This window comes from Phocoena sinus, chromosome 8 (genome assembly GCF_008692025.1).
Source record: "Phocoena sinus isolate mPhoSin1 chromosome 8, mPhoSin1.pri, whole genome shotgun sequence".
Lineage (NCBI taxonomy): Eukaryota > Metazoa > Chordata > Mammalia > Artiodactyla > Phocoenidae > Phocoena > Phocoena sinus.
Window position 1 is genome coordinate 79,299,897 of NC_045770.1, and position 25,592 is coordinate 79,325,488.

General features: G+C 37.2%; 1 protein-coding gene across 2 annotated transcripts in view; it reads left to right on the forward strand.

Annotated features, from left to right (window-relative positions):
* The window catches only part of BBOX1 (gamma-butyrobetaine hydroxylase 1), a 75,452-nt gene extending 51,617 nt beyond the window's left edge, over positions 1-23,835 (forward strand). For both annotated transcript variants that reach the window (XM_032642083.1, XM_032642084.1), the window contains exons 7-9: positions 3,848-4,044; positions 21,448-21,614; positions 23,350-23,835. In XM_032642083.1, the coding sequence (XP_032497974.1) occupies positions 3,848-4,044; positions 21,448-21,614; positions 23,350-23,510 (525 nt within the window). In that variant the 3' untranslated portion in view covers positions 23,511-23,835. The remainder of the gene's footprint in view (positions 1-3,847; positions 4,045-21,447; positions 21,615-23,349) is intronic.
* The last annotated feature ends 1,757 nt before the right edge of the window (positions 23,836-25,592 follow it).

The following is a 25,592-nucleotide window of genomic DNA, read 5'->3' on the forward strand; positions in this document are numbered from 1 at the left end:
AAATTCCTGTGTTTTTCATCATATTGACTGGACACATTTTCCCTGTGTCTTTGTTACCCATTGTCCTCATCAGTATTAACTAAGCTAGTCTAGTATTTGACTTCACATATTTTATTTTGTTGATTGTAAAACACCACATGATTTCTCTGAACTAAATGACGACAGTGAAATGACCCACAATAGTCACCTTTTTGGGTAGGGATTGAGGGGAAGGCACACAATGTGATTTGTTTTAAATGTGGTCCAGAAATTTTCTAAAACCCTGAGGGTTAAAAGCCAAACTAATCAGCTCAGTTCATCTGCCAAAGACAGGTTGGAGAAGTTAAATGGAATAAAGTTTTAAAAATTAGACTAGAAAACTAGATTCTATTTGAATTTTTAAATTATCTGCTTTTTATGAGTTTATGTTTGTTTCTGGGTTAAAATTGAAAGCCTATGGAAAAGTGATTAAATGACTTCATAAATGTCCCTGAAGTATAAGGCTTGACATTTTCACAGCATTTTATATTTTTTTCTGCATTTTATATTCTTTCAAAGCATTTTTACTTATATTGCTTTATTTGATGCCTCTTAGAATTCCTTAAAGGTAGACAGGAGACATCATGTCTTTTTATGGTAAATGATGAAATGATACCCAGCATGGTTAAATACTTTCACAGGGTGACATCTGATTAATAGGGAACTTGAACTTGAAACCAGGCCTCCATCAAGTTTTTTCACCACACCATAGGGATCTTGAGTTGGACTTTCTAATTACCATAACTTCTATAAAATGTTGTTTATTTATAGACATTGTCATATATTACAAACTCTTGAAATACAGGAATTGAATCATACTTCCATAAATTTCAAGACTTAACCCAGCACCTTGCATGTAATAGAGACTTAATAAATATGCCAAAAAGAGGTTTAAAAATGCCACAAAATTGTACCAATCTCTACCAGCAAGTGCAATATCCAAATCTAAGTGATCTGATAGGAGATTTTTAAATAAAAAATGATTCCTGAAATGTCTAGATTCTGGTAAAATAATGAATAAAATGTAGCCACCTGCTTGTGCTATTGTTTAAATTTCCATTTTGAATTATTCAGGGATTAAACCAAAGTTTGAGCTCTTTTATAACAAATAAAATAAATCAATGCTCTTTTCAGTACAGATGAAATGATCTGGATAATGAGTTACCTGTTAAGAGTTCAGTTTGATCAATTTCAATCACGTGGGGGAGGATAAGGAGACATCTTTAATGAAACACAGATGTTGCTTCCTTCACTGTCTTTGGGCCAAAAGTCACATGCTGCCATAAAGTAACATTTAAAAAGAAAATATTTTTGGTTCTGAATGACTTACATGACATCAAATTTGGTTTTATACACATCAGGCGTGTATTTACCTTTTGAATTCATGATGAAAGTATTGTCTGGCTCCATCTTTTTTTTCTTTCATAAGATGGCATTAAAATGTAAATGTACAAAAGAAGATTATTAGTTGGCCTTGCCACATGTAAAAGACATCAGCTGACCTTTTTTTTTAAGATTGGTATTTGCAATATTCTGTGACTTCATTATGGCAGAGTATAAAAGGATTTAAAGAACACTCAGATTCTCCCAAAGACAAAGTTATGCTATTGCTTTGCCTTCTTGGAGTTTGGAAGGCTTGAGTTTGATATTTCCATTTCATCTTCTTTTTAATCATGCTGTTTCACCCCTCATTACCCTGGCGATGAGATAATTCTCTACAATGACTTGGTCAGCTTATGCACATATTTTTTCAAGCTTAAAAAAAATGGCATAAGTTTAAGGACTGAACCATTATTCATTTAGATCAGTTATCTCCTAATAGCAGAAAATAAGGTATTATCAACCTGTAATGGAACGTTAAGTTTACAAAACACATAAACACACACACCACATAATACCAAATTAGTAAGAGTACTATAAAGGGACTTCTCCTATTACAGGAAAGGAACTCGCTGTATGAGGACTTTGAAGCAAATAGGCTGAGGTTTGAACATTAGCTTTGCCATGTATTAGCAGAGTTCTTACCAGCTGGCCAGTGTTTACACCTGACTCTCAGTTTCTTCATCTATATAATGGAGATGAAATTATCGAATTCTAAGGACTGTTGTGAGTAATTAATAAATATGCATTATAACATCATAATTTAAGATCAAGTATGTATAAAATTTTAAATATTGAGAAATTTTGTGTGGACTTGGGAGGAGGCAGAATTTGTGTTCTAGATCTGCACTATCCAATGTAGTAGTCACTAGTCATCTGTGATTGTTTACATTGTAATTTAAGCTAATTAAGTCACACTAACCACATTTCAAGTGCACAGTAGTTGTATAGGACTAGGGACTACTATATTGGGCAGCACAGAAGAACATTTCCATCAACACAGAAAGTTCTAATGGGCAGCACTGCCCTAGCCATCTACAGAGATAACCAAGCCAAATAGATATTTTCCCCCCTTATACTGATATCCCCCTAGTCCGAGTATTTGATCATATTTGCCTCTTCCTTTCTACAAGAACTGTCAGACACTGCCTTTTATTTTTATTTTATTCAGTAAAGAGGAAGTTTTAGTTTATAGTATTAGTTTCTTTAAGCTGAATAGTGTTAATTTCTTTAAGCAGAAAAATTACTGTCTAAATTTAGGTATTAAAAATTTAGGTATTCAGGGCTTCCCTGGTGGCGCAGTGGTTGAGAGTCCGCCTGCCGATGCAGGGGACAAAGGTTCGTGCCACGGTCTGTGAAGATCCCACATGCCGCGGAGCGGCTGGGCCCGTGAGCCATGGCCACTAAGTCTGCATGTCCGGAGCCTGTGCTCTGCAAGGGGAGAGGCCACAACAGTGAGAGGCCCACGTACCGCAAAAAAAAAAAAAAAAATTTAGGTATTCAAAATCACCCACCCATGCTGACTTACCAAAAAGAATCATATAACCGAGGAAAACAAATCAGCTCCATTCAGAAGAATATTGTTAAAATATTACTACATTTAGTTTTTCAAAATGAAATAATGTTAAACATTTTCCCCTAACTCTTAGTAAAAGTAACTAACATTCCTTTTGGTTTCTCATTCCCAGTGTACCTTGGGCTTATTCATCCTCATAGCCACATCCTTCCTCATTCCCTTATCATTATGCTTGAACTACTGCATTAGATTCTCAAGTAGTTACTCTCTCACTAGTTTCCCCCCTTAAAAAATGTATCTCTTGTCAACACCACTAGACTAATAATTTCCAACTCAGTCTTGACTACATTACTTCCATATTCAAAAGACTTTAACAATTCCCCTCTGTGCACAAGAAAGTCCAATATCTTTCATCTGACATTCCAGACTCTCCTGATGAAATCCTAGATTACCTTTCCAGCTGGATCTACTATTCCCAGTTGTGACCCTCTACCATAGCCAAACTTTTTGAGACCCAGTGAAGTATGCATTTTTGCATACCCATCAACACTACCACCTGATTAGCTCTTGCCATTCCGTTCTATGTATCCAAAATTTTATCCATCCTCCTTTGCCCATGTTAAATCCTACCTCTGTAAAGTCAACACAGAGTGCTTACTCAAAAGATCACTGCTCTTATGATCTGTGCCTTTTGTTTACTAATGAACATTATATGCCTGTGCCCTTGTCTTCAACTGTAACAATGTTTGAACTATAAATTATTGATTACAAGCAACTTTTTCTCCCTAACCTCTTTCTCTGTTGTCACCAAAGAGACAGATATAAAAGGTTTGCTGATTTTAATTCAATTACCTTTATGAATCTTTCCTTAAAAATGTCAAAAATGTTAAGTGCATACCATTTTAAAACATAGTTCTCTGTTTCTTTTCATAGGTTCAGCTTCTGCACTGCATAAAGCAAACAGTCACTGGGGGTGATTCAGAAATTGTAGATGGATTTAACGTATGCCAAAAGCTCAAGGAAAAAAATCCTTGGGCATTCCAGATTCTGTCCTCCACCTTTGTGGACTTTACAGACATTGGAGTGGATTACTGCGATTTCTCCGTACAATCCAAACACAAAATTATAGAGTAAGTACTGTTTCTAAATTTGTCAGAGCAGTAAAACTGTTGACAGCAAATGCTTCATTAACCTAAAGCTTAAACAACAGAAAAATTCAGTTAACTCATGAACTTTAGTTTTTATTAACTGTTTACTCCAGTTCTTGAATGAAAGAGGAAAAAATAACACTATCACCATTAAAAAAATTCTTTATCAAATTCCCTGTTCTTAATCAATATAAGAAGAGTAACTAAGACTTCATGTATACTTCATTTTAAAAATATAAGTTCTACAGAGTTATAATCAGTGTGATTGTATGTTAATCAGGACCCTTTCAGAAGTGAAAAAAATATAACTCAAATTAGGTAGGTCCAGGAGTTTTAAAATGTCATCTGATATTGATCTCTTTTTTTCCTTCACCTCTTAGCCAACATATCCTCTGTGTTGGCTTCATTTTCAAAGATAATCAATAGAAGCTCCAAGTTTTCATTGTTATTAGAGCTGGTAATCACAGCACACAGAAAACACTTACTTCCCAATAGCTAACACAAAGATGTAGATTCGCTGCTCAACATGTGTTCAAGTCTATACTGGAAGCAATCACCACAGCTAGGAAGTCAGAGAATTTTGACTGGCTGTCCCTGGATCACATGTTCACCTCTGGAGTAAGGTCAGGCTCACCCAAACTACAAGGGCTGAGAATGAAACAGTGACATCTCCCCAGACTGATGCCAAAAACTCATATATTCCCTACACAGAATGTTTTGTGTGCTTTTTTCATTTAACATTATTTCACAATAATTTTTTAAGTATCTACAAGGACCACACATGTATTCTCTTATATGAGAATTATCCTACATTGTGTTTATAGGACATGTTTTATTTAATCCAACCTCAGTTAATGAATGCTGGGGTGTTTTCCAATTTTATAAATGAGTTTGTATTCTTCTTTTAGGAGAAATAACCAAATAATATGAAAATAAACTCATTTAATAAATAATCAAATCCTCAGTATACTAACTCAGCTTTCTTATATACACATATGATCTTCATTTATTCATTCAACAAATATTTACTGAAGCCAGTCACTCTTCTAGGTGCTTGGGATACATCAGTGGACAAAACAAAGATTCCTGCCTTCATGTAGCTTACTTTCTAATAAGGGAGGGGAGAATCAGGAATTTTAAAATATATGATTAAATTGCAATGACTATTAAAACATTTTAAATGCTTAAGAAAACAGGAAAAGTAAGGCAGGATAGGGGAATCTGTAGAGCCAAAGACTTAGGGAGGATAAAATTTGTATCATTAAATAGTGTGTCAAGGATAAGCTTTACTGAGTAGGCGATATTTCAGCAAAAATTTAAAGGAGTGAGGGAGTTTTTCCAGAAGATGAGCAGCTAGAGAAAAGTTCCTAGGATAACCCTAAGAAGATGCTGGGTGTGTTCAAGGGACAGCAATGAGGCCAATGGGGGGATAGTATTACAAAAGGAGGCCAGGTGGGGGTAAGTTTATATAGAGTCTTACTAGTCATTGTAATAACATTAGCTTTAATTCTTAGTGAAAAAAGGGCTTGCTGGAAGATTTTGACCAAAAGAGAGGCATCTATATTTATATAAAGTCATTTACATTTTAAGTGGATCACCATGGTTGCTGTGCTGAATATAGTGTACAAGAGCAAGGGCAGCAGCAGGAAGACCAGCTTGGAAGCTCCTACACTATCAGAGGTCAGAAATGAGGGTAACTTGAACATGAGTGGTCCAGGTGGCGATAGCAGCAGTATGGAGAAGGGTCTGCTTGGGGATATATTTTGCATATCGAAACAGCATATTTTCATGACAGATTGAATGATGGTGTGAGAGAAAGACACATGTCAAAAATAAATCCTAGCTCATAATAACATACCCTGAGAGGTAGGTCATTGAGGTGGGAAAAAGATAAAATCGCTCCTGAGATTCCCAGTTTTAACAGGACAGCTTTCACTGTTTAAAAGTTAACTTAGAGGGCAAACAGCAGAAGCAAGAAGAACTACTGTCCTGCAGCCTGTGAAACAAAAACCACATTCACAGGATAGACCAAATGAAAAGGCAGACGATTATGTACCAGATGAAGGAACAAGGTAAAACCCCAGAAAAACAACTAAGGTAAGTGGAGATAGGCGAACTTCCAGAAGAAGAATTCAGAATAATGATAGTGAAGATGATCCAGGACCTCGGAAAAAGAATGAAGGCAAAGATCGAGAAGGTGCAAGAAATGTTTAACAAAGACCTACAAGAATTAAAGAGCAAAGACCTAGAAAAATTAAAGAACAAACAAACAGAGATGAACAATAAAATAACTGCAATGAAAAATACACTAGAAGGAATCAATAGCAGAATAACTGAGGCAGAACAACAGATAAGTGACCTGGAAGACAGAATTATGGAATCCACTGTTGCAAAACAGAAAAAAAAAAAAAAGAATGAAAAGAAATGAAGACACCATAAGGGACCTCTGGGACAACATTAAACACACCAACATTCACATTATAGGGGTTTCAGAAGGAGAACAGAGAGAGAAAGGACCTGAGAAAATATTTGAAGAGATTGTAGTCAATGACTTCCCTAACATGGGAAAGGAAATAGCCACCCAACTCCAGGAAGCGCAGAGTCCCAGGCAGGAAAACCCAAGGAGAAACACGCTGAGATACATAGTAAACAAATTGACAAAAATTAAAGACAAAGAAAAATTATTAAATGCAAAAAGGGAAAAATAACATACAAGGGAACTCCCATAAGGTTAACAGCTAATTTTTCAGCAGAAACTCTACAAGCCAGAAGGGAGTGGCACGATATATTTAAAGTGATGAAAGGAAAGAACGTACAACAAACATTACTCTATCCATCAAGGAACTCATTCAGATTCGATGGAGAAATCAAAAGCTTTACAGACAAGCAAAAGCTAAGAGAATTCAGCACCACCAAACCAGCTCTACAACAAATGCTAAAGGAACTTTTCTAACTGGGAAACACAAGATAAGAAAAGGACCTACAAAAACAAAAACAAAACAATTAAGAAAATGGTAATAGGAACAGAGATATCAATAATTACCTTAAATGTGAATGCATTAAAAGCTCCAACCAAAAGACACAGACTGGCTGACTGGATATGAAAACAAGACCCATATATATGCTGTCTACAAGAGACCCACTTCAGATCTAGAGACACATACACACTGAAAGTGAGGGGGTGGAAAAAGATATTCAATGCAAATGGAAATCAAAAGAAAGCTGGAATAGCAATACTCATATCAGTTAAAATAGACTTTAAAATAAAGAATGTTACATGAGACAAGGAAGGACATTACATAATGTCAACAGATCAATCCAAGAAGAAGATATAACAATTCTAAGTATATATGCACCCAACATAGGAGCACCTCACTACATAAGGCAAATGTTAACAGCTATAAAAGAGGAAATCAACAGTAACACAATAATATTGGGGGACTTTTAACACCTCACTTACACCAATGGCCAGATGATCCAGACAGAAAATTAATAAGGAAACACAAGCTTTAAATGACACAATAGAACAGATATATTTAATTGATATTTATGGGACATTCCATCCAAAAACAGCAGATTACACTTTCTTCGCAATTGCACATGGCACATTCTCCAGTATGGGTCACTTCTTGGGTCACAAATCAAACCTTGGTAAATTTAAGAAAATTGACATCATATCAAGCATATTTTCTGACAATGACACTATGAGATTAGAAATCAATTACAGGGAAAAAACGTTAAAAACACAAACACATGGAGGCTAAACAACACGTTACTAAATAACAAAGAGATCAGTGAAAAAATCAAAGAGAAAATCAAAAAATACCTAGAGACAAATGACAATGAAAATATGAAGATTCAAAACCTCTGGGATGCATCAAAAGCAGTTCTAACAGGGAAGTTTATAGCAATACAATCCTACCTCAAGAAACAAGAAAAACTTCAAATAAACAATCTAGCCATACACCTAAAGGAACTAGAGAAAGAAGAACAAACAAAACCCAAAGTTAGTAGAAGGAAAGAAATCATAAAGATCAGAGCAGAAATCAATGAAATAGAAACAAAGAAAACAATGGAAAAGATCAATAAAACTAAAAGCTGGTTCTTTGAGAAGATAAACAAAATTGATAAAACATTAGCCAGACTCATCAAGAAAAAGAGGGTGTGGACTGGGCTTCCCTGGTGGTGCAGTGGTTGAGAGTCCGCCTGTCGATGCAGGGGACACAGGTACGTGCCCCGGTGTGGGAAGATCCCACATGCCATGGAGCGGCTGGGCCCCTGAGCCATGGCCGCTGAGCCTGCATGTCCGGAGCCTGTGCTCCACAACGGGAGAGGCCACAGCAGTGAGAGGCCCGCGTACCACAAAAAAAAAAAAAAAGAGGGAGAGGACTCAAATCAATAAAATTAGGAATGAAAAAGGAGAAGTTACAACGGACACCACAGAAATACAAAGCATCCTAAGAGACTACTACAATCAACTCTATGCCAATAAAATGGACAACCTGGAAGAACTGGACAAATTCTTAGAAAGGTATAAGCTTACAAGACTGAAACAGGAAGAAAGAGAAAATAGGAGCACACCAATCACAAGTAATGAAATTGAAACTGTGATTAAAAATCTTCCAACAAACAAAAGCCCCAGACCAGACAGCTTCACAGGAGAATTCTATCACACATTTAGAAAAGAGCTAACACCAATCCTTCTCAAACTCTTCCAAAAAATTGCCAAGGAAGGAACACTCCGAAACTCATTCTATGAGGCCACCATCACCCTGATACCAAAACCAGACAAAGATACTACAAAAAAAGAAAATTACAGACCAATATCACTCATAAATATACATGCAAAAATCCTCAACAAAATACTAGCAAACAGAATCCAACAACACATTAAAAGAATCATACACCATGACCAAGTGGAATTTATCCCATGGATGCAAGGATTCTTCAGTATACGCAAATCAATCAATGTGATACACCATATTAACAACTTGAAGAATAAAAACCATATGATCATCTCAATAGATGCAATAAAAGCTTTTGACAAAATTCAACACCCATTTATGATAAAAACTCTCCAGAAAGTGGGCAAACCGTGGGAACCTGCCTCAACAGAATAAAGGCCATATTTGACAAACCCACAGCAAACATCGTTCTCAATTGTGAAAAACTGAAAGCATTTCTCTAGATCAGGAACAAGACAAGGATGTTCACTCTTGTCACTATTATTCAACAGAGTTTTGGAAGTTCTAGCCATGGCAATCAGAGAAAAAAAAAGAAATAAAAGGATACAAATTGGAAAAGAAGAAGTAAAACTGTCATTGTTGCAGGTGACATGATACTACACATAGATAATCCTAAAGGTGCCACCAGAAAACCACTACAGCTAATCAATGAATTTGGTAAATTTGCAGGATACAAAATTAATGCACAGAAATCTCTTGCAATCCTATACACTAACAATGAAAGATCAGAGGGAGAAATTAAGGAAACAATCCCATTCACCATTGCAAAAAAAGAATAAAATACCTAGGAATAAACTTACCTATTAAGGTAAAAGACCTGTACTCAGAAAACTATAAGACACTGATGAAAGAAATCAAAGATGATACAAACCAATGGAGAGATATACCACGTTCTTGGATTGGAAAAAACAATATTGTGAAAATGATTATACTACCCAAAGCAATCTACAGATCCAATGCAATCCCTATCAAATTACCAATGGCATTTTTTTACAGAATTCATACAAAAAATCTTAAAATTTGTATGGAGACACAAATGACCGGAATAGCCAAAGCAGTTTTTAGGGAAATAAACGGAGCTGGAGGAATCAGACTCCCTGACTTCAGACTTTACTACAAAGCTGCAGTAATCAAGACAGTATGGTACTGGCACAAAAACAGAAACATGGATCCATGGAACAGGATAGTGACCCAAGAGATAAACCCACGCACCTATGCTCAACTAAACTATGACAAAGGAGGCAAGGAAATATAATGGAGAAAAGAGAGTCTCTTCAATAAGTGGTGCTGGGAAAACTGGACAGCTACATGAAAAAGAATGAAATTGGAACACTCCCTAACACCATAAACAAAAATAAGCTCAAAATGGATTAAAGACCAAAATGTAAGACCGAACACTATAAAACTCTTAGAGGAAAACATAGGAAGAACACTCTTTGACATAAATCACAGCAAGTTCTTTTCTGACCCACCCACTGGAGTAATGGAAATAAAAACAAAAATAAACAAATGGGAACAAATGAAACTTAAAAGCTTTTGCACAGAGTGAAGTAAGTCAGAAAGAGAAAAACAAATATCATATATTAAAGCATATATGTGGAATCTAAATAAATGGTACAGCTGAGCCAGTTTGAAATGCAGAAATGAGACACAGATGTAGAGAACAAACGTATGGACAAAAAGAGGGAAAAGCAGGGGGGTGGGTGGTGGTGGTGGGATGAATTGGGGTTTGGGATTGACATACATACACTAATATGTATAAGATGGATAACTAATAAGAACCTGCTTTATAAAAAATAAAATATAATAAAATTCAAGAAAAAAGAGAAAATGAATGGTAAGATTGTAGATTTAAACATGACCTTATCAATAATGACATTAAATATAAATGGGCTAAATACAACAATTAAAAAAAAAGTTACCTTAAAACCCTATGACAAATTACCATTTTGTTGTGACACAATATGGGTGCAGACTCTTCAGGGCTAGAGAACAGAGGCAAAAAAACAAAAACGAAAAGAAAAAAACACTTAGCTATTGAGTGATTTTTTTTTTTAACAGCTTTACTGGAGTATAATTGCATTACAATGGTGTATTAGTTTCTGTTTTATTACAAAGTGAATCAGCTATACATATACATATATCCCCGTATCTCCTCCCACTTGTGTCTCCCTCCCTCCCTCCCTATCCCACCCCTCTATATGGTCACAAAGCACCGAGCTTATCTACCTGTAACTATGCAGCTGCTTTCCACTAGCTATCTATTTTACATTTGGTAGTATATATAAGTCCGTGCCACTCTCTCATTTCATACCAGCTTACCCTTCCCCCTTCTCCTGTCCTCAAGTCCATTGTCTATGTCTGCATCTTTATTCCTGTCCTGATCCTAGGTTTCTCAGAAACTTTTTTTTTTTTTAGATTCCATATATATGTGTTAGCATACGGTATTTGTTTTTCTCTTTCTGACTTACTTCACTCTGTATGACAGACTCTAGGTCTATCCACCTCATTACAAATAGCTCAATTTCGTTTCTTTTTATGGCCAAGTAATATTCCATTGTATATATGTGCCACATCTTCTTTATCCATTCATCTGTCAGTGGACACTTAGGTTGCTTCCATGTCCTGGCTATTGTAAATAGAGCTGCAATGAACATTGTGGTACATGACTCTTTTTGAAATATGGTTTTCTCAGGGTATATGCCCAGTAGTGAGATTGCTGGGTCGTATGGTAGTTCTAGTTTTAGTTTTCTAAGGAAACTCCATACTGTTCTCCATAGTGGCTGTATCAATTTACATTCCCACCAACAGCGCAAGAGGGTTCCCTTTTCTCCACACCTGCTCCAGCGTTTATTGTTTGCAGATTTTTTGATGATGGCCATTCTGACTGGTGTGAGGTGATACCTCATTGTAGTTTTGATTTGCATTTCTCTAATGATTTGTGATGTTGAGCATCCTCTCATATGTTTGTGGGCAATCCGTATATCTTCTTTGGAGAAAAGTCTATTTAGGTCTTCCACCCATTTGTGGATTGGGTTGTTTGTTTTTTTGATATTGAGCTGCCTGAGCTTCTTGTATATATTGGAGATTAATCTTTTGTCAGTTGCTTCATTTGCAAATATTTTCTCCCATTCTGACGGCTGTCTTTTCATCTTGTTTATGGTTTCCTTTGCTGTGCAAAAGCTTTGAAGTTTCATTAGGTCCCATTTGTTTAATTTTGTTTTCATTCCCATTTCTCTAGGAGCTGGTTCCAAAAGGATCTTGCTGTGATTTATGTCATAGACTGTTCTGCCTATGTTTTCCTCTAACAGTTTTACAGTGTCTAGCCTTAAATTCAGGTCTTTCATCCATTTTGAGTGTATTTTTCTGTACGCTGTAGGAAATGTTCTAATTTCATTCTTTTACATGTGGCTGTCCAGTTTTCCCAGCACCATTTATTAAAGAGGCTGTCTTTTCTCCATTGTATATTCTTGCCTGCTTTATCAAAAATAAGGTGACTGTATGTGCATGGGTTTATCTCTGGGCTTTCTATCCTGTTCCATTGATCTATATTTCTGTTTTTGTGCCAGTACCATACTGTCATGATGACTGTAGCTTTGTACTATAGTCTGAAGTCAGGGAGCCTGATTCCTCCAGCTCTGCTTTTCTTTTTCAATATTGCTTTGTCTATTCAGGGTCTTTTGTGTTTCCATACAAATTGTGAAATTATTTATTCTAGCTCTGTGAAAAATGCCGTTGGTAGTTTGATAGGGATTGTATTGAATCTGTAGATTGCTTTGGGTAGTATAGTCATTTTCACAACTTTGATTCTTCCAATCCAAGAATATGGTATATCTCTCCATCTGTTTGTACCATCTTTAATTTCTTTCATCAGTGTCTTATAGTTTTCTGCATACAGGTCTTTTGTCTCCTTAGATAGGTTTATTCCAGTTATTTTATTCTTTTGGTTGCAATGGTAAATGGGAATGTTTCCTTAATTTCTCTTTCAGATTTTTCATCATTAGTATATAGGAATGCAAGAGATTTCTGTGCATTAATTTTGTATCCTGCTATTTTACCAAATTCATTGATTACCTCTACTAGTTTTCTGGTACCATCTTTAGGATTTTCTATGTATGGTATCATGTCATCTGCAAACAAACAGTGACAACTTTACTTCTTCTTTTCCAGTTTAGATTCCTTTTATTTCTTTTTCTTCTCTGATTGCTGTCACTAAAACTTCCAAACCTATGTTGAATAATAATGGTGAGAGTGGGAAACCTTGTCTTGTTCCTGATCTTAGTGGAAATGGTTTCAGTTTTTCACCATTGAGAATGATGTTGGCTGTGAGTTTGTCATATATGGCCTTTATTATGTTGAGGTAAGTTCCTCTATGCCTACTTGCTGGAGGGGTTTTATCATAAATAGGTATTGAATTTTGTTGAAAGATTTTTCTCCCCCTATTGAGATGATCATATGGTTTTTCTCCGTCAGTTTGTTAATATGGTTTATCACATTGATTGATTTACATATATTGAAGAATCCTTGCATTCCTGGGATAAACCCCACTTGATCATGGTGTATGATCCTTTTAATGTGCTGTTGGATTCTGTTTGCTAGTATTTTGTTGAGGATTTTTGCATCTATGTTCATCAGGGATATTGGCCTGTAGTTTTCTTTCTTTTTGACATCTTTGTCTGGTGTTGGTATCAGGGTGATGGTGGCCTCATAGAATGAGTGTGGGAGTGTTCCTCCCTCTGCTATATTTTGGAAGAGTTTGAGAAGAATAGTTGTTAGCTCGTCTCTAAATGTTTGATAGAATTCGCCTGTGAAGCCATCTGGTCCTTGGCTTTGTGTGTTGCAAGATTTTTAATCACAGTCTCAATTTCACTGCTTGTGATTGGTCTGTTTATATTTTCTATTTCTTCCTGGTTCAGTCCCTGAAAGTTGTGCTTTTCTAAGAATTTGTCCATTTCTTCCAGGCTGTCCATTTTACTGGCATACAATTGCTTGTACTAATCTCTCATGATCCTTTGTTTTTCTGCAGTGTCAGTTATTACTACTCCTTTTTCATTTCTAATTCTATTGATTTGAGTCTTCTCCCTTTTTTTCTTGGTGAGTCTGCCTAATGGTTTATCAATTTTGTTTATCGTCTCAAAGAACCAGCTTTTAGTTTTTATTGAACTTTGCTACTGTTTTCTTCATTTCTTTTTCATTTATTTCTGATCTGATTTTTATAATTTCTTTCCTTCTGCTAACTTTGGGGGTTTTTTTGTTCTTCTTTCTCTAATTGCTTTAGATGTAAGATTAGGTTGTTAATTTGAGATGTTTCTTGTTTCTTGTGGTAGGATTGTATTGCTATAAACTTCCCTCTTAGAACTGCTTTTGCTGCATCCCATGGGTTCTGGGTCGTCATGTTTTCATTGTCATTTGTTTCTAGGTATTTTTTGATTTCCTCTTTGACTTCTTCAGTGATCTCTTGGTTATTTAGTAGTGTACTGTTTAGTCTCCATGTATTTGTATATTTTACAGATTTTTTTCCCTGTAATTGATATCTAGTCTCATAACGTTGTGGTCGGAAATGATACTTGATATGATTTCAATTTTCTTAAATTTACCAAGGCTTGATTTGTGACCCAAGTTATGATGTATCCTGGAGAATGGTCCTTGAGCACTTGAAAAGAAAGTGTATGCTGTTATTTTGGGATGGAATGTCTTATAAATGTCAATTAAGTGCATCTTGTTTAATGTATCATTTAAAGCTGGTTTCCTTATTTATTTTCATTTTAGATGATCTGTTCATTTGTAAATGTGGGGTGTTAAAGTCCCCTACTATGATTCTGTTACTGTCAATTTCCCCTTTTGTGGCTATTAGCATTTGCCTTATATATTGAGGTGCTCCTATATTGGGTGCATAAATATTTACAATTGTTATATCTTCTTCTTGGATTGATCCCTTGATCATTATGTAGTGTCCTTCTTTGTCTCTTGCAATAGTCTTTATTTTAAAGTCTATTTTGTCTGATATGAGAATTGCTACTCCAGCTTTCTTTTGATTTCCATTTGCATGGAATATCTTTTCTCATCCCCTCACTTTCAGTCTGTATGTGTTCCTAGGTCTGAAGTGGGTCTCCTGTAGACAGCATATATAGAGGCCTTGTTTTTGTATCCATTCAGCCAGTCTATGTCTTTTGGTTGCAGCATTTAATCCATTTACATTTAAGGTAATTATCAATATGTATGTTCCTAGTACCATTTTCTTAATTGTTTTGGGTTTGTTATTGTAGGTCTTTTCCTTCTCTTGTGTTTCCTTCCTAGAGAAGTTCCTTTAGCATTTGTTGTAAAGCTGGTTTGGTGGTGCTGAATTCGCTTAGCTTTTGCTTGTCTGTAAATGTATTAATTTCTCTGTCAAATCTGAATGAGATCCTTGCCAAGTGGAGTAACCTTGGTTGTATGTTTTCCCTTTCATCACTTTAAATATGTCCTGCCACTCCCTTCAGGCTTGCAGAGTTTCTGCTGAAGGATCAGCTGTTAACCTGATGGGGATTCCCTTGTAGTTTATTTGTTGTTTTACCCTTGCTGCTTTTAGTATTTTTTCTTTGTATTTAATTTTTGACAGTTTGATTAGTATGTGTCTTGGTGTGTTTCTACTTGGATTTATCCTTTATTTGACTCTCTGTGATTTCCAGACTTAACTATTTCCTTTCCCATATTAGGGTAGTTTTCAACTATAATCTCTTCAAATATTTTCTCAATCCTTTTCCTTTTCTCTTCTTCTTCTGGGACCCCTATAATTCGAATGTTAGTGAGTTTAATGTTGTCCCAGAGGTCTCTGAGACTGTTCTCAATTGTTTTTATTCTTTTGTCTTTATTCTGCTCTGCAGTAGTTATTTCCCCTATTTTATCTTCCAGGTCAGTTATCCATTTTTCTGCCTCAGTTATTCTGCTACTCTTTCCTTCTAGAGAATTTTTAATTTCATTTATTGTGTTGTTCATCATTGTTTGCTCTTTAGTTCTTCTAGGTCCTTGTTAAACGTTTCTTGTATTTTTCCATTCTATTTCCAAGATTTTGGATCATGTTTATTATCAATACTCTGAATTCTTTTTCAGGTAGACTGCCTATTTCCTCTTCATTTATTTGGTCTGGTGGCTTTTTACCTTGCTCCTTCATCTGTTGTCTGTTTCTTTGTCTTCTCATTTTGCTTAACTTACTGTGTTTGTGGTCTCCTTTTTGCAGGCTGCAGGTTCATAGCTCCTATTGTTTGTGGTGTCTGCCCCCAGTGGCTAAGGTTGGTTCAGTGGGTTCTGTAGGCTTCCTGGTGGAAGGGACTAGTGCCTGTGTTCTGGTGGTTGAGGCTGGATTTGTCTTTCTGGTGGGCAAGTCCACACCCAGTGGTGTGTTTTGGGGTGTCTGTGACCTTATTATGATTTTAGGCAGCCTCACTGATAATGGATGAGGTTGTGTTCCTGTCTTTCTATTTTTTTGGCATAGGATGTTCAGCACTGTAGCTTGCTGTTTATTGAGTGGAGCTGGGTCTTAGTGTTGAGATGGAGATCTCTGGGAGAGCTTTTGCCGTTTGATATTACGTGGAGCCAGGAGGTCTCTAGTGGACCAATGTCCTGACCTCAGCTCTCCCACCTTCTCAGCTCAGAAGAAAAGGAAGAAAAAAAGAAAGAAACATAGGAATAAAATAAATAAAATAAAATAACTAAGAAATAATTATTAAAAATAAAATAATTAAAAAGTAATAAAAAAGAAAAAAAAAGAAAGAGAGCAACCAAATGAAAAAACAAATATACCAATGATAACAAGTGCTAAAAACTATACTAAAAAAAAAAAAATGGACAGACAGAGGCCTAGGACAAATGGTCAAATCAAAGCTATAAGACAAAATCACACACAGACGCATACACATACACACTCACAAGAAGAGAAAAAGGAAAAAAATATATATATATTGTTGCTCCCAAAGTCCACTGCCTCAATTTGGGATGATTCGTTGTGTATTCAGGTATTCCACAGATGCAGGGTACATCAAGTTGATTGTGGATATTTAATCCGCTGCTCCTTAGGCTGATGGGAGAGATTTCCCTTTCTCTTCTTTGTTTGCACAGCTCCCGGGGTTCAGCTTTGGATTTGGACCCACCTCTGCCTGTAGGTCGCCTGAGGGCGTCTGTTCTTTGCTTGGATAGGACGGGGTTAAAGGAGTTGCTGATTCAGGGGCTCTGGCTCACTCAGGCCGGAGGGAGGGAGGGGCACGGAGTGCTGGGCGAGTCTGCGGCGGCACAGGCCAGAGTGACGTTGCACCATCCTGAGGCGTGCCGTGCGTTCTCCCGGGGAAGCTGTCCCTGGATCACGGGACCCTGGCAGTGGTGGGCTGCACAGGCTCCCGGAATGGGCAGTGTGGATAGTGACCTGTGCTTGCACACAGGCTTCTTGGTGGTGGCAGCAGCAGCCTTAGCGTCTCATGCCCGTCTCTGGGGTCCATGCTTTCAGCCGCGGCTTGCGCGCGTCTCTGAAGCTCCTTTAAGCAGCGCTCTGAATCCCCTCTCCTCGCGCACCGGGAAACAAAGAGGAAAGAAAAAGTCTTCTTCCCAGACTTTTCCCCAGACTCCCCGGACTCCCTCCCGGCTAGCCATGGTGCACTAACCCCCTGCAGGCTGTGTTCACGCCGCCAACCCCAGTCCTATCCCTGCGCTCCGACCGAAGCCCGAGCCTCAGCTCCCAACGCCGCCCGCCGCGGCGGGTGAGCAGACAAGCCTCTCCGGCTGGTGAGTGCCGGTCGGCCCTGATCCTCTGTGCGGGAATCTCTTGGCTTTGCCCTCCACACCGCTGTTGCTATGCTCTCCTCCGCGGCTCCAAAGCTTCCCCCTCAGCCACCTGCAGTCTCCGCCCGCGAAGGGGCTTCCTAGTGTGTGGAAACCTTTCCTCCTTCACGGCTCCCTCCCACTGGTGCACGTCCCTATTCTTTTGTCTCTGTTCTTCCTTTTTTCTTTTGCCCTACCCAGGTACGTGGGGAGTTTCTTGCCTTTTGGGAGGTCTGAGGTCTTCTGCCAGTGTTCAGCAGGTGTTCTGTAGGAGTTGTTCCATGAGTAGATGTATTTCTGATGTATCTGTGTGGAGGAAGGTGATCTCTGCGTCTTACTCTTCCACCATCTTGAAGGTCTCCTTGAGTGAGATTAACAATATCTATCATCATAATTTGCTTTTGTTATTTTTTGCAATAACATTCTAGAATTTGGCCGTTATCAAGGTCTCAGGGATATCCATAGAGAATATCAAGTGGTTAACATTAATTCACTTAAAATGTATTTTTAACAACAGGAGATGAAACAGAGTTTTCAGTTAATCAGGGGCCTTGGTCCCCTGAGTGTTTGGGTTAATTTTCCTGGTGGTTAAATCTTTTAAATCTTTTGAGATGCTTATATCCTATCTAATACAAAAAGATCTTGGAGGCTGCTGAGAAAGTTAAATATCATGCAATACAATAAAAAACAAAGTAACTAGGACAAAAATAATAGTGAGATTAAGCTATAGTGTTGCATCCTACTGGTTACAAATTCAGTCACATGAACACAATTCTTCTTGTTATCTGTGAGTTGTTGGTCAAGTGACTTATTCTTGCTAAGCCACGAAAAGGAGTAATTCTCAGTAAAAAAAAAAAAAAAAGTGATATTAATACTTAACCACATAACAATTGTAGTGGGAATTATAGAGATAATATACAGACAGCCCTGTCAAAGTGTCTGGATCAGAAAGGGCAGAATAAATTTTAGCTAGCCATAATTTTCATAATCCAACACATTTACTGGTGATAGATTTTAATTTCCGCTCTGAGTTTCTAAAGACCAAAGCAAGGAGGGAACATAATCCATTTTCAAGATTTGAGATGCTTTTAAAATCTGAAATAAATTTTTCTTGCATAAAATGTGATGTGGTGGGCAAGACCATAGTGATATTCTCACAACAAATTCACATCACATCTCTCAATGAGAAATAATATTTTAACTAACGAGGCGTATCCACAGCATCCACCTGGATTGTAGGAGATGATTCTACAGTCTTTCCCTTGGGTTCTTTTATTGGCATCACTGATGATGTTTTGCTTTTACTAATTTGCAGTCACCATGTTGCTTGTTTCTGTTTAAATGCTTGTCCTTTATGCATAGCTAATACATAGCTGGTTATTCCTCATCTTTGGGGGCTTTTTACCCTTCCTCAGCATATAATCCTGCATCAAGACCTTCCTTTCATTCTGTTTTTGCACACAGAATATCCTGCTTACTAAGATTCAATTTTGCATTTTAGGTTGATCTTCAAGATGCCAGCCACTCATCTCCTCTAACGTTCTTCAATCCTCAGGATAACATCTTCTCTAGACCTCATAACTAAATTTTTCTATTTCTCCTCAGGTCATTACTGAGAATGCTAAATAACAAATTTGTTTCTTATTTTCTCATATAGAAAGTAGATACCAGGTGAAAAGAGACAGAGGCTGTGTTACACACACGTACACACACAGAGAAATTGCTTCTTTTTGCCCACATGTGTGAACTCTGGGAAATGAAAACTTAATACAATGTACCATGGGACACACAATTCTGATTTCATGAGATTAATGAATCACGAAGTTCCTTTCAAAGATATGTGAGGATACATACATGGACTCCAAAAGAGAGAGCTCATAACTAGCATAACCATTCCCATGCAAGAATTACAGTGTTAGTGGAAAAAAAAAAAAAACACCACCAGAGTGGCTGGGATGGAAGACCCCAAGAAGTTTCAAAGATGTGACATACTTGTCAGTATCATGGAGGATGACACAAAGGGTGTCATTGGTATATGTATGGAAAATAATGCAGGGGGAGAGGAGGGAATGTGGGTCAGGAGCAGTCAGGCTAGAATTTTAAAGATAAGATGAAAAGGCAAAATGCCCTCAGAAACTGTGAAAGGGGTCTGAAACCAGCAGTATGAACACTAATGGGGCAATTGAAAGGCCAAGCACTGTCCTTTGTACCCCTCAAACCCAGAGGTCCACAGTCTCCTCTGCTGACTGACCTCTTCCTTGATTCTTTGTTCATAAAGCCACAACCTGCAGGCCACAGAGCATCCTTTATCTATGTGGAGAAGATGGGGCAACAGGGAAGGGCCCTTCACTGCCTATTCAGTCATATTTGTATTTTATCAATATATATAAATTCAAGTTCTAAGAGCCTTTTTTGAAAACCTGTTCCTTTCTTACATTCTTTCCCTATATGTTTCAATAGGTAGTTTTCAGTCACTATTCAATAAGCAAAGAGTTGCTGCTAGTCACTATTTCTTAGAGTTTATCATTACACTTGCCATTGGTTCAGAGGATTGACTATTAATCTGAGGCACAAAGCACAGGAACCCAGATAGCCATACTTTGTATACCACAGGCCATTGCATCCTTCCTCCCATAACCTAGCTTGTTGATAATGGTTCACTCTGTGTGAGCAGCCAGCTAAGTGTAATCTAGACCCCAAATCAGTGTCACCAACCCCTGGAACATGTGACATTCTGTTCGGTTTGACCCATCAGTCAGCTGTTGGTTCACATTACCACCTCCTAAGCTGGCCCAGGAGTAATTCTTGGCACTTTGTCACCATCCTTGCCCACTTTCAGTTTTTATCCATCACTCCTGTACCTAAAGAAAAGGTAAAGTTGGTTGATGTTTTAGAACTGGAGAAAAGTTCACCTTCCGAATAAGCTTAAAAAAAAAATTTGTCTCTTCCTTTTGTCTCTGTGTCTAAATGGTCGTGCCTTGCTAATTATAACCAGCAAACTTAAATTTAGAAATAATATTATCATTTGTTACATTGAAAACAGTATTATGTTACATTGTCATGATCATGATTTATATTCTAAGAAAGAATATAGCGATCACAATATTAGGATCTCCCAAGGTACTAAAAAGACCTTGGTACTCTCTAAATGTACTGAAAAAATATATACAAAGTTACATATGCAACAAATATTTAATAACTGCCTGTTATACCCAGGATCTATGTTAATTGCTGGGAATACAACGTTAAATGATATTCAGTATCAGTCTTCTAGAAGCCTATATACTAAGATACATAGTATAGATGGAAAGATCCAAAGAATGTGCCTCAGGTTAGACTCTTCTTTCTCTGTGCCTCAGTTTCCCCATCTATAAACTAGGGATTGAAATAGAACAGAGTATTTCCAATTTTTAAAAAACAATTTTTCTTCCCAATATTGTTCCAGTAAAATCATATTTAAAACTTCCATAGATGAAACATATAAAGTGATTGACCTATGAACTGTAACAGAAAAATAGTTTAATATGTAAAAGCTGCTGTTTTAAAGAATAAAGAATGAATTTATTTTCCTAAACAAATTTTAACTGGAATTTCTCAGAAACATTTATTTTAAATTAATTTGAATCAATTCTGACACTTATGTAGTAAGATTTCAAAAAATTCTTGCTAAATGAATATGTGAAAAAAACAAATGAGTACATTGTACCACAGATAACCTTAATATCTTCTGTACATGTGTTTGGATTCTTTAATATTGTATTTCAGAAATATCTTCCAAGATGAAATGACCCTTACAAATGTAAATAGATACTTCATGACTTCTATATTTTAACTTTTGCTCTTTGAAAAATAGATTAGATGATAAAGGCCAAGTGGTTCGCATCAACTTCAATAATGCAACTAGAGACACAATATTTGACGTACCTGTTGAAAGAGTTCAGCCTTTTTATGCTGCTCTGAAGGAGTTTGTTGACCTCATGAATTGTAAAGAATTCAAGTTTACTTTCAAGATGAATCCAGGTCAGTGAACACATTTTCTCAGACAACTGAAAGAATGGATTTTCTTCAACCTTAACCATTTAGCACAATATCTAGAGCAGTGTTTCTCAAACATGGCATGTGGAACACTAACAACAGAGTCTTGGTGAGCAGCCAGCTTGCTTAAATAGCAGACTCCTGGCCCCTACCCTTCCTCTAAATTGACTCTCCAGACTTTAAAATACTCATTTTACTAAGTCCCTAGGTAATCCTTAAGCACACCAAAATTTAATAACCTCTAACCTAAAGAATAAATATTGAAAGACAAGCTACAGACCAAATAAAATCTCATGTCTGATATGAAGACTGATGACTTATATTTTCTATTTTGATAGCCAATCAACACAAACTGAAACCTGTACTTAATTTTTCTATCTTGGTAAATAAATAAAATTATCTCCATGAGCCTCACTCTAAAGTACATGAGTAGGGTTTACTCATTACGCTTATCTGATCTGGCAAACATGGTGCTACCTGAAATAAAGTAGTACTTGAAGTATTCCAGCCACTTGGATAAAGGAGCAGAAAGCACTATGGTTTGTCTGGACCATCTCTACTCAATAAAGTGACATCAAACTTGAGGCTTTTGATATCTAAAATAAAAAGCATAATTTCTCCCTCCTGCTGATTGGGTCAAGTGGAATACACTTTTCATGTGTGATTATTTTTTGAATTGATCTTTGGTATAATAAGGTAATACTAGAAATCTCCATAAATCCGCTGCTATGAAATCAACACCAAGTTGAGTTTAAGAGCAGCAACATGTAATATGGAAATACCGTGAGAGAAAAATCCCCAAAATAGGAGTTGGAATTCAAGCTTCAGCATTCAATGGCAGTGTATCTCCTGGCAAGTGCCTCAACTGCTCAGAGCTTCAGTTTTCTCATGTATGAAAATATGAGATAATACTCTCCTTTCAAGATTTTTATGAGGCATAGAAATTATGTACATAAAATACTAGGAACATGAAAGACAAACCAAGAATGTCACTACCCTTATAATTGTTTGAAGCTGTTAAAGTAGAAATAAATACTTCTTAAGTCAGGAGGAGAAAAACAAATACCATATGATACCACTTATATGTGGAATCTAAATTATGACACAAATGAAACAGACTCACAGACATAGAGAACAGACTTGTGGTTGTAAATGGGGAGAAGGTTGGGGAAAGGGATGGATTGGACATTTGGGGTTAGCAGATGAAACCTATTATATATAGAATGGATGAACAATAAGGTCCTACTATATATCACAGGGAATTATATTCAATATCCTGTAATAAACCATAATGGAAAAGAATATAAAAAAGAGTGTATATATAACTGAATCACTTTGCTGTACAGCAGAAATTAACACAATATTATAAATCAACTATACTTCAATTAAAAAAAAACACTTCTGAGTAAGAGATAAGTAACCATCAGGAAGAACAATTCAAAGGTTTTATACAGAGATAATACTTTAAGTAAGAATTATAAAAGTGTCTACAAGGGCCCCCCAAGCTATGTAGTTCAAATGTCAAAAGTTCTAAAGCAGTCTCCATTCAGTGGGCCTGATTTGTATGAAAAAGCAAGTGCGCAGTTTCATGTAAAGAAATAAAAATATTGCGTCTTGATGTGAACCAAGTAGCAATGCTGTTTTGCAGTTTACATTTTCTAGCTCAGCAAATCATTTACACATAGAATTATATTCATATTGAACAAAATCTTTTGTCTAGGTGATGTGATTACCTTTGATAACTGGCGCTTACTTCATGGCCGACGGAGCTATGAAGCAGGAACTGAGATATCCCGCCATCTAGAAGGAGCTTATGCCGACTGGGATGTGGTCATGTCAAGGCTTCGTATCTTAAGGCAGAGTGTCCGGAATAGAAACTGAATCTCCTGTCGATAAGATTCCAGTGAGTGTATTTTATAAGATATGGCAAGGTTATTTGTCTTCACAGGCCATGAGCCATGTCTGTAACACATTAATTTCTTTAACACAAGAGTTCTCTTTTGTAGTCATATACACTGCCAACTTTTTAGATGTTGTAGCCATGCTCTCTCTTTTTCAAATAAAGCATCTCTTCTGTCCAATTGCATGTATGATGTAATTTCTTTTGCCCATCTGTGAAAGTCTCCAGAATGCCTTCAAATAGTTTTGTATCAAAGTCTTTCTTCAAGTAAGGCTTCTTTTAAATAAAGCTTTTGTTTCAAATAAAGGTTGCGTTTCAAATAAAACGTCTCAAAACATGTTTCTGCTCTGTTGCCTGGAGGGTCTCATTTTTCGTGACTGCATATGACTGTCTTTAGCATGCGTGGGAAGAGGCTTCATATTTTCAAAGATCTCTTTTGTTTACTCTTATTACAGAATTACATGACCCCAATTTCCAGACCTCACCAACCTGGTGATCTCAGCATTTCTTTTAATACCTAAATTATGATACCAAACCCAAGAATATGCCAAATGAAAAGAAAATCTAGTTCCATCCCCCACCAAGTTGCTCTTGCCCCAAATAAATACTCCCAAGGACTGCCAGCATAGCTTACCCCTGTCCGTGGATCAGTTCTCCTCACTCCTTGCCTTCAACTAATAAATAGAAAAGGTAGAACCAAGATGCATGCAACACTCATAAGTGGACATGATGTTTGTTAACCTCTGGACAGCTTGACTTGCTGGTCTTGGCTTCTTATATGGCCACTGCCTTGCTTCCAGTGATGGAACACAGGTGTCACCACCAGCCATGAAAGTTCCACTCTGGTTGTGCCCAGTCCCTTCCCTACCTCTGCCGAAAAGGGGAGTCTCAGCACTTCCATTTGCTGAAATCCTGGTAGTACATAGATTTTTAGTCCGTACACTTTGGGACCTAACCAAGCCTCCTATTTCAAAAGTCTTAATCACTGCCACCGCTGTAGAGCTCTACCTGTCACCTTAAGACCGAGTGAAAACACTACTTCCATCCATGCTTTAACTTTTGTTTCACACTCATAGTGTGTCCATGGCACTGGGAGTCTGGATCAAAAGTGTCTTAGGCCTATGTCAGCACACCCCTCTATTTTCTGAACTCTGGTAGTAAGTCCACATCGCCTGCCCAGGCTCCTCTTTCTCTTGGAACACTGCCCCTTTCTGGGGCCTTCTTTGTCCTTTCCCATTATCTGGTCTTGCCTGGGGCTACTGTAGTACACCACACGTTTGATTCCTCTATACTTCAAATGAAATGGGTTGGGTTCTCAGTCTCACCTCTCCTAAGAGACTCCTAGAATGAAAACAGGTAAGTTCAATGGGGGCATGGCTTGATTTGAAGAGGCTGCATTCAATACCTGAAAACAAATAAGTTTCTGGACTAACCCTAGCTCCATCCATTTACAGCATCTAAACCACAAGCACTTGCAACACTAAAGTGACTTGTTAGACTTTTATTCATTTGACAGATATTTAATCACATACCTGGTATATATCAGGCACAGTGATAGACTAAGGACATAGAAGGACTTGGGATGTGCTTGCTTATAGTCTGGTAGAGGAACAGATAAGGATGTAGATGACGATGTGTTATGTTAACAGAACGGTTCATAGGAAGGCAACCAATACTGGGGAGGTTAATGAAAGGTTCAGTGTAAATTGAAGGAGTGTTAACAGTGGTTTTCCTGGCAAAGATGGGAAAATGACTTTCCAAGTCAAAGGGCAGAGGAAGCACAGAGAATTTAAAGTGATCACAGTGCAGGCACTGAGAGAGTAGAGCATAGCAGAGCTGTAAATCCTGGGATTGGATGCCTAGGTTCAAATTGTAATAATGATAATCAGTTAACTATGTGTCTTTGGACAAATAACTTCTTCCCTTAAGCCTCAGATTTCTGTCTATAAATGAGACTAATAATAGTTCTTATCTCATTATATTTTTATGTGGATTAAGTAAAAGTTCATGTAGAGCAGTGTTTTCCCAAACTTCTCAGATGATAAGAGTCGTGTGTGTGTGTA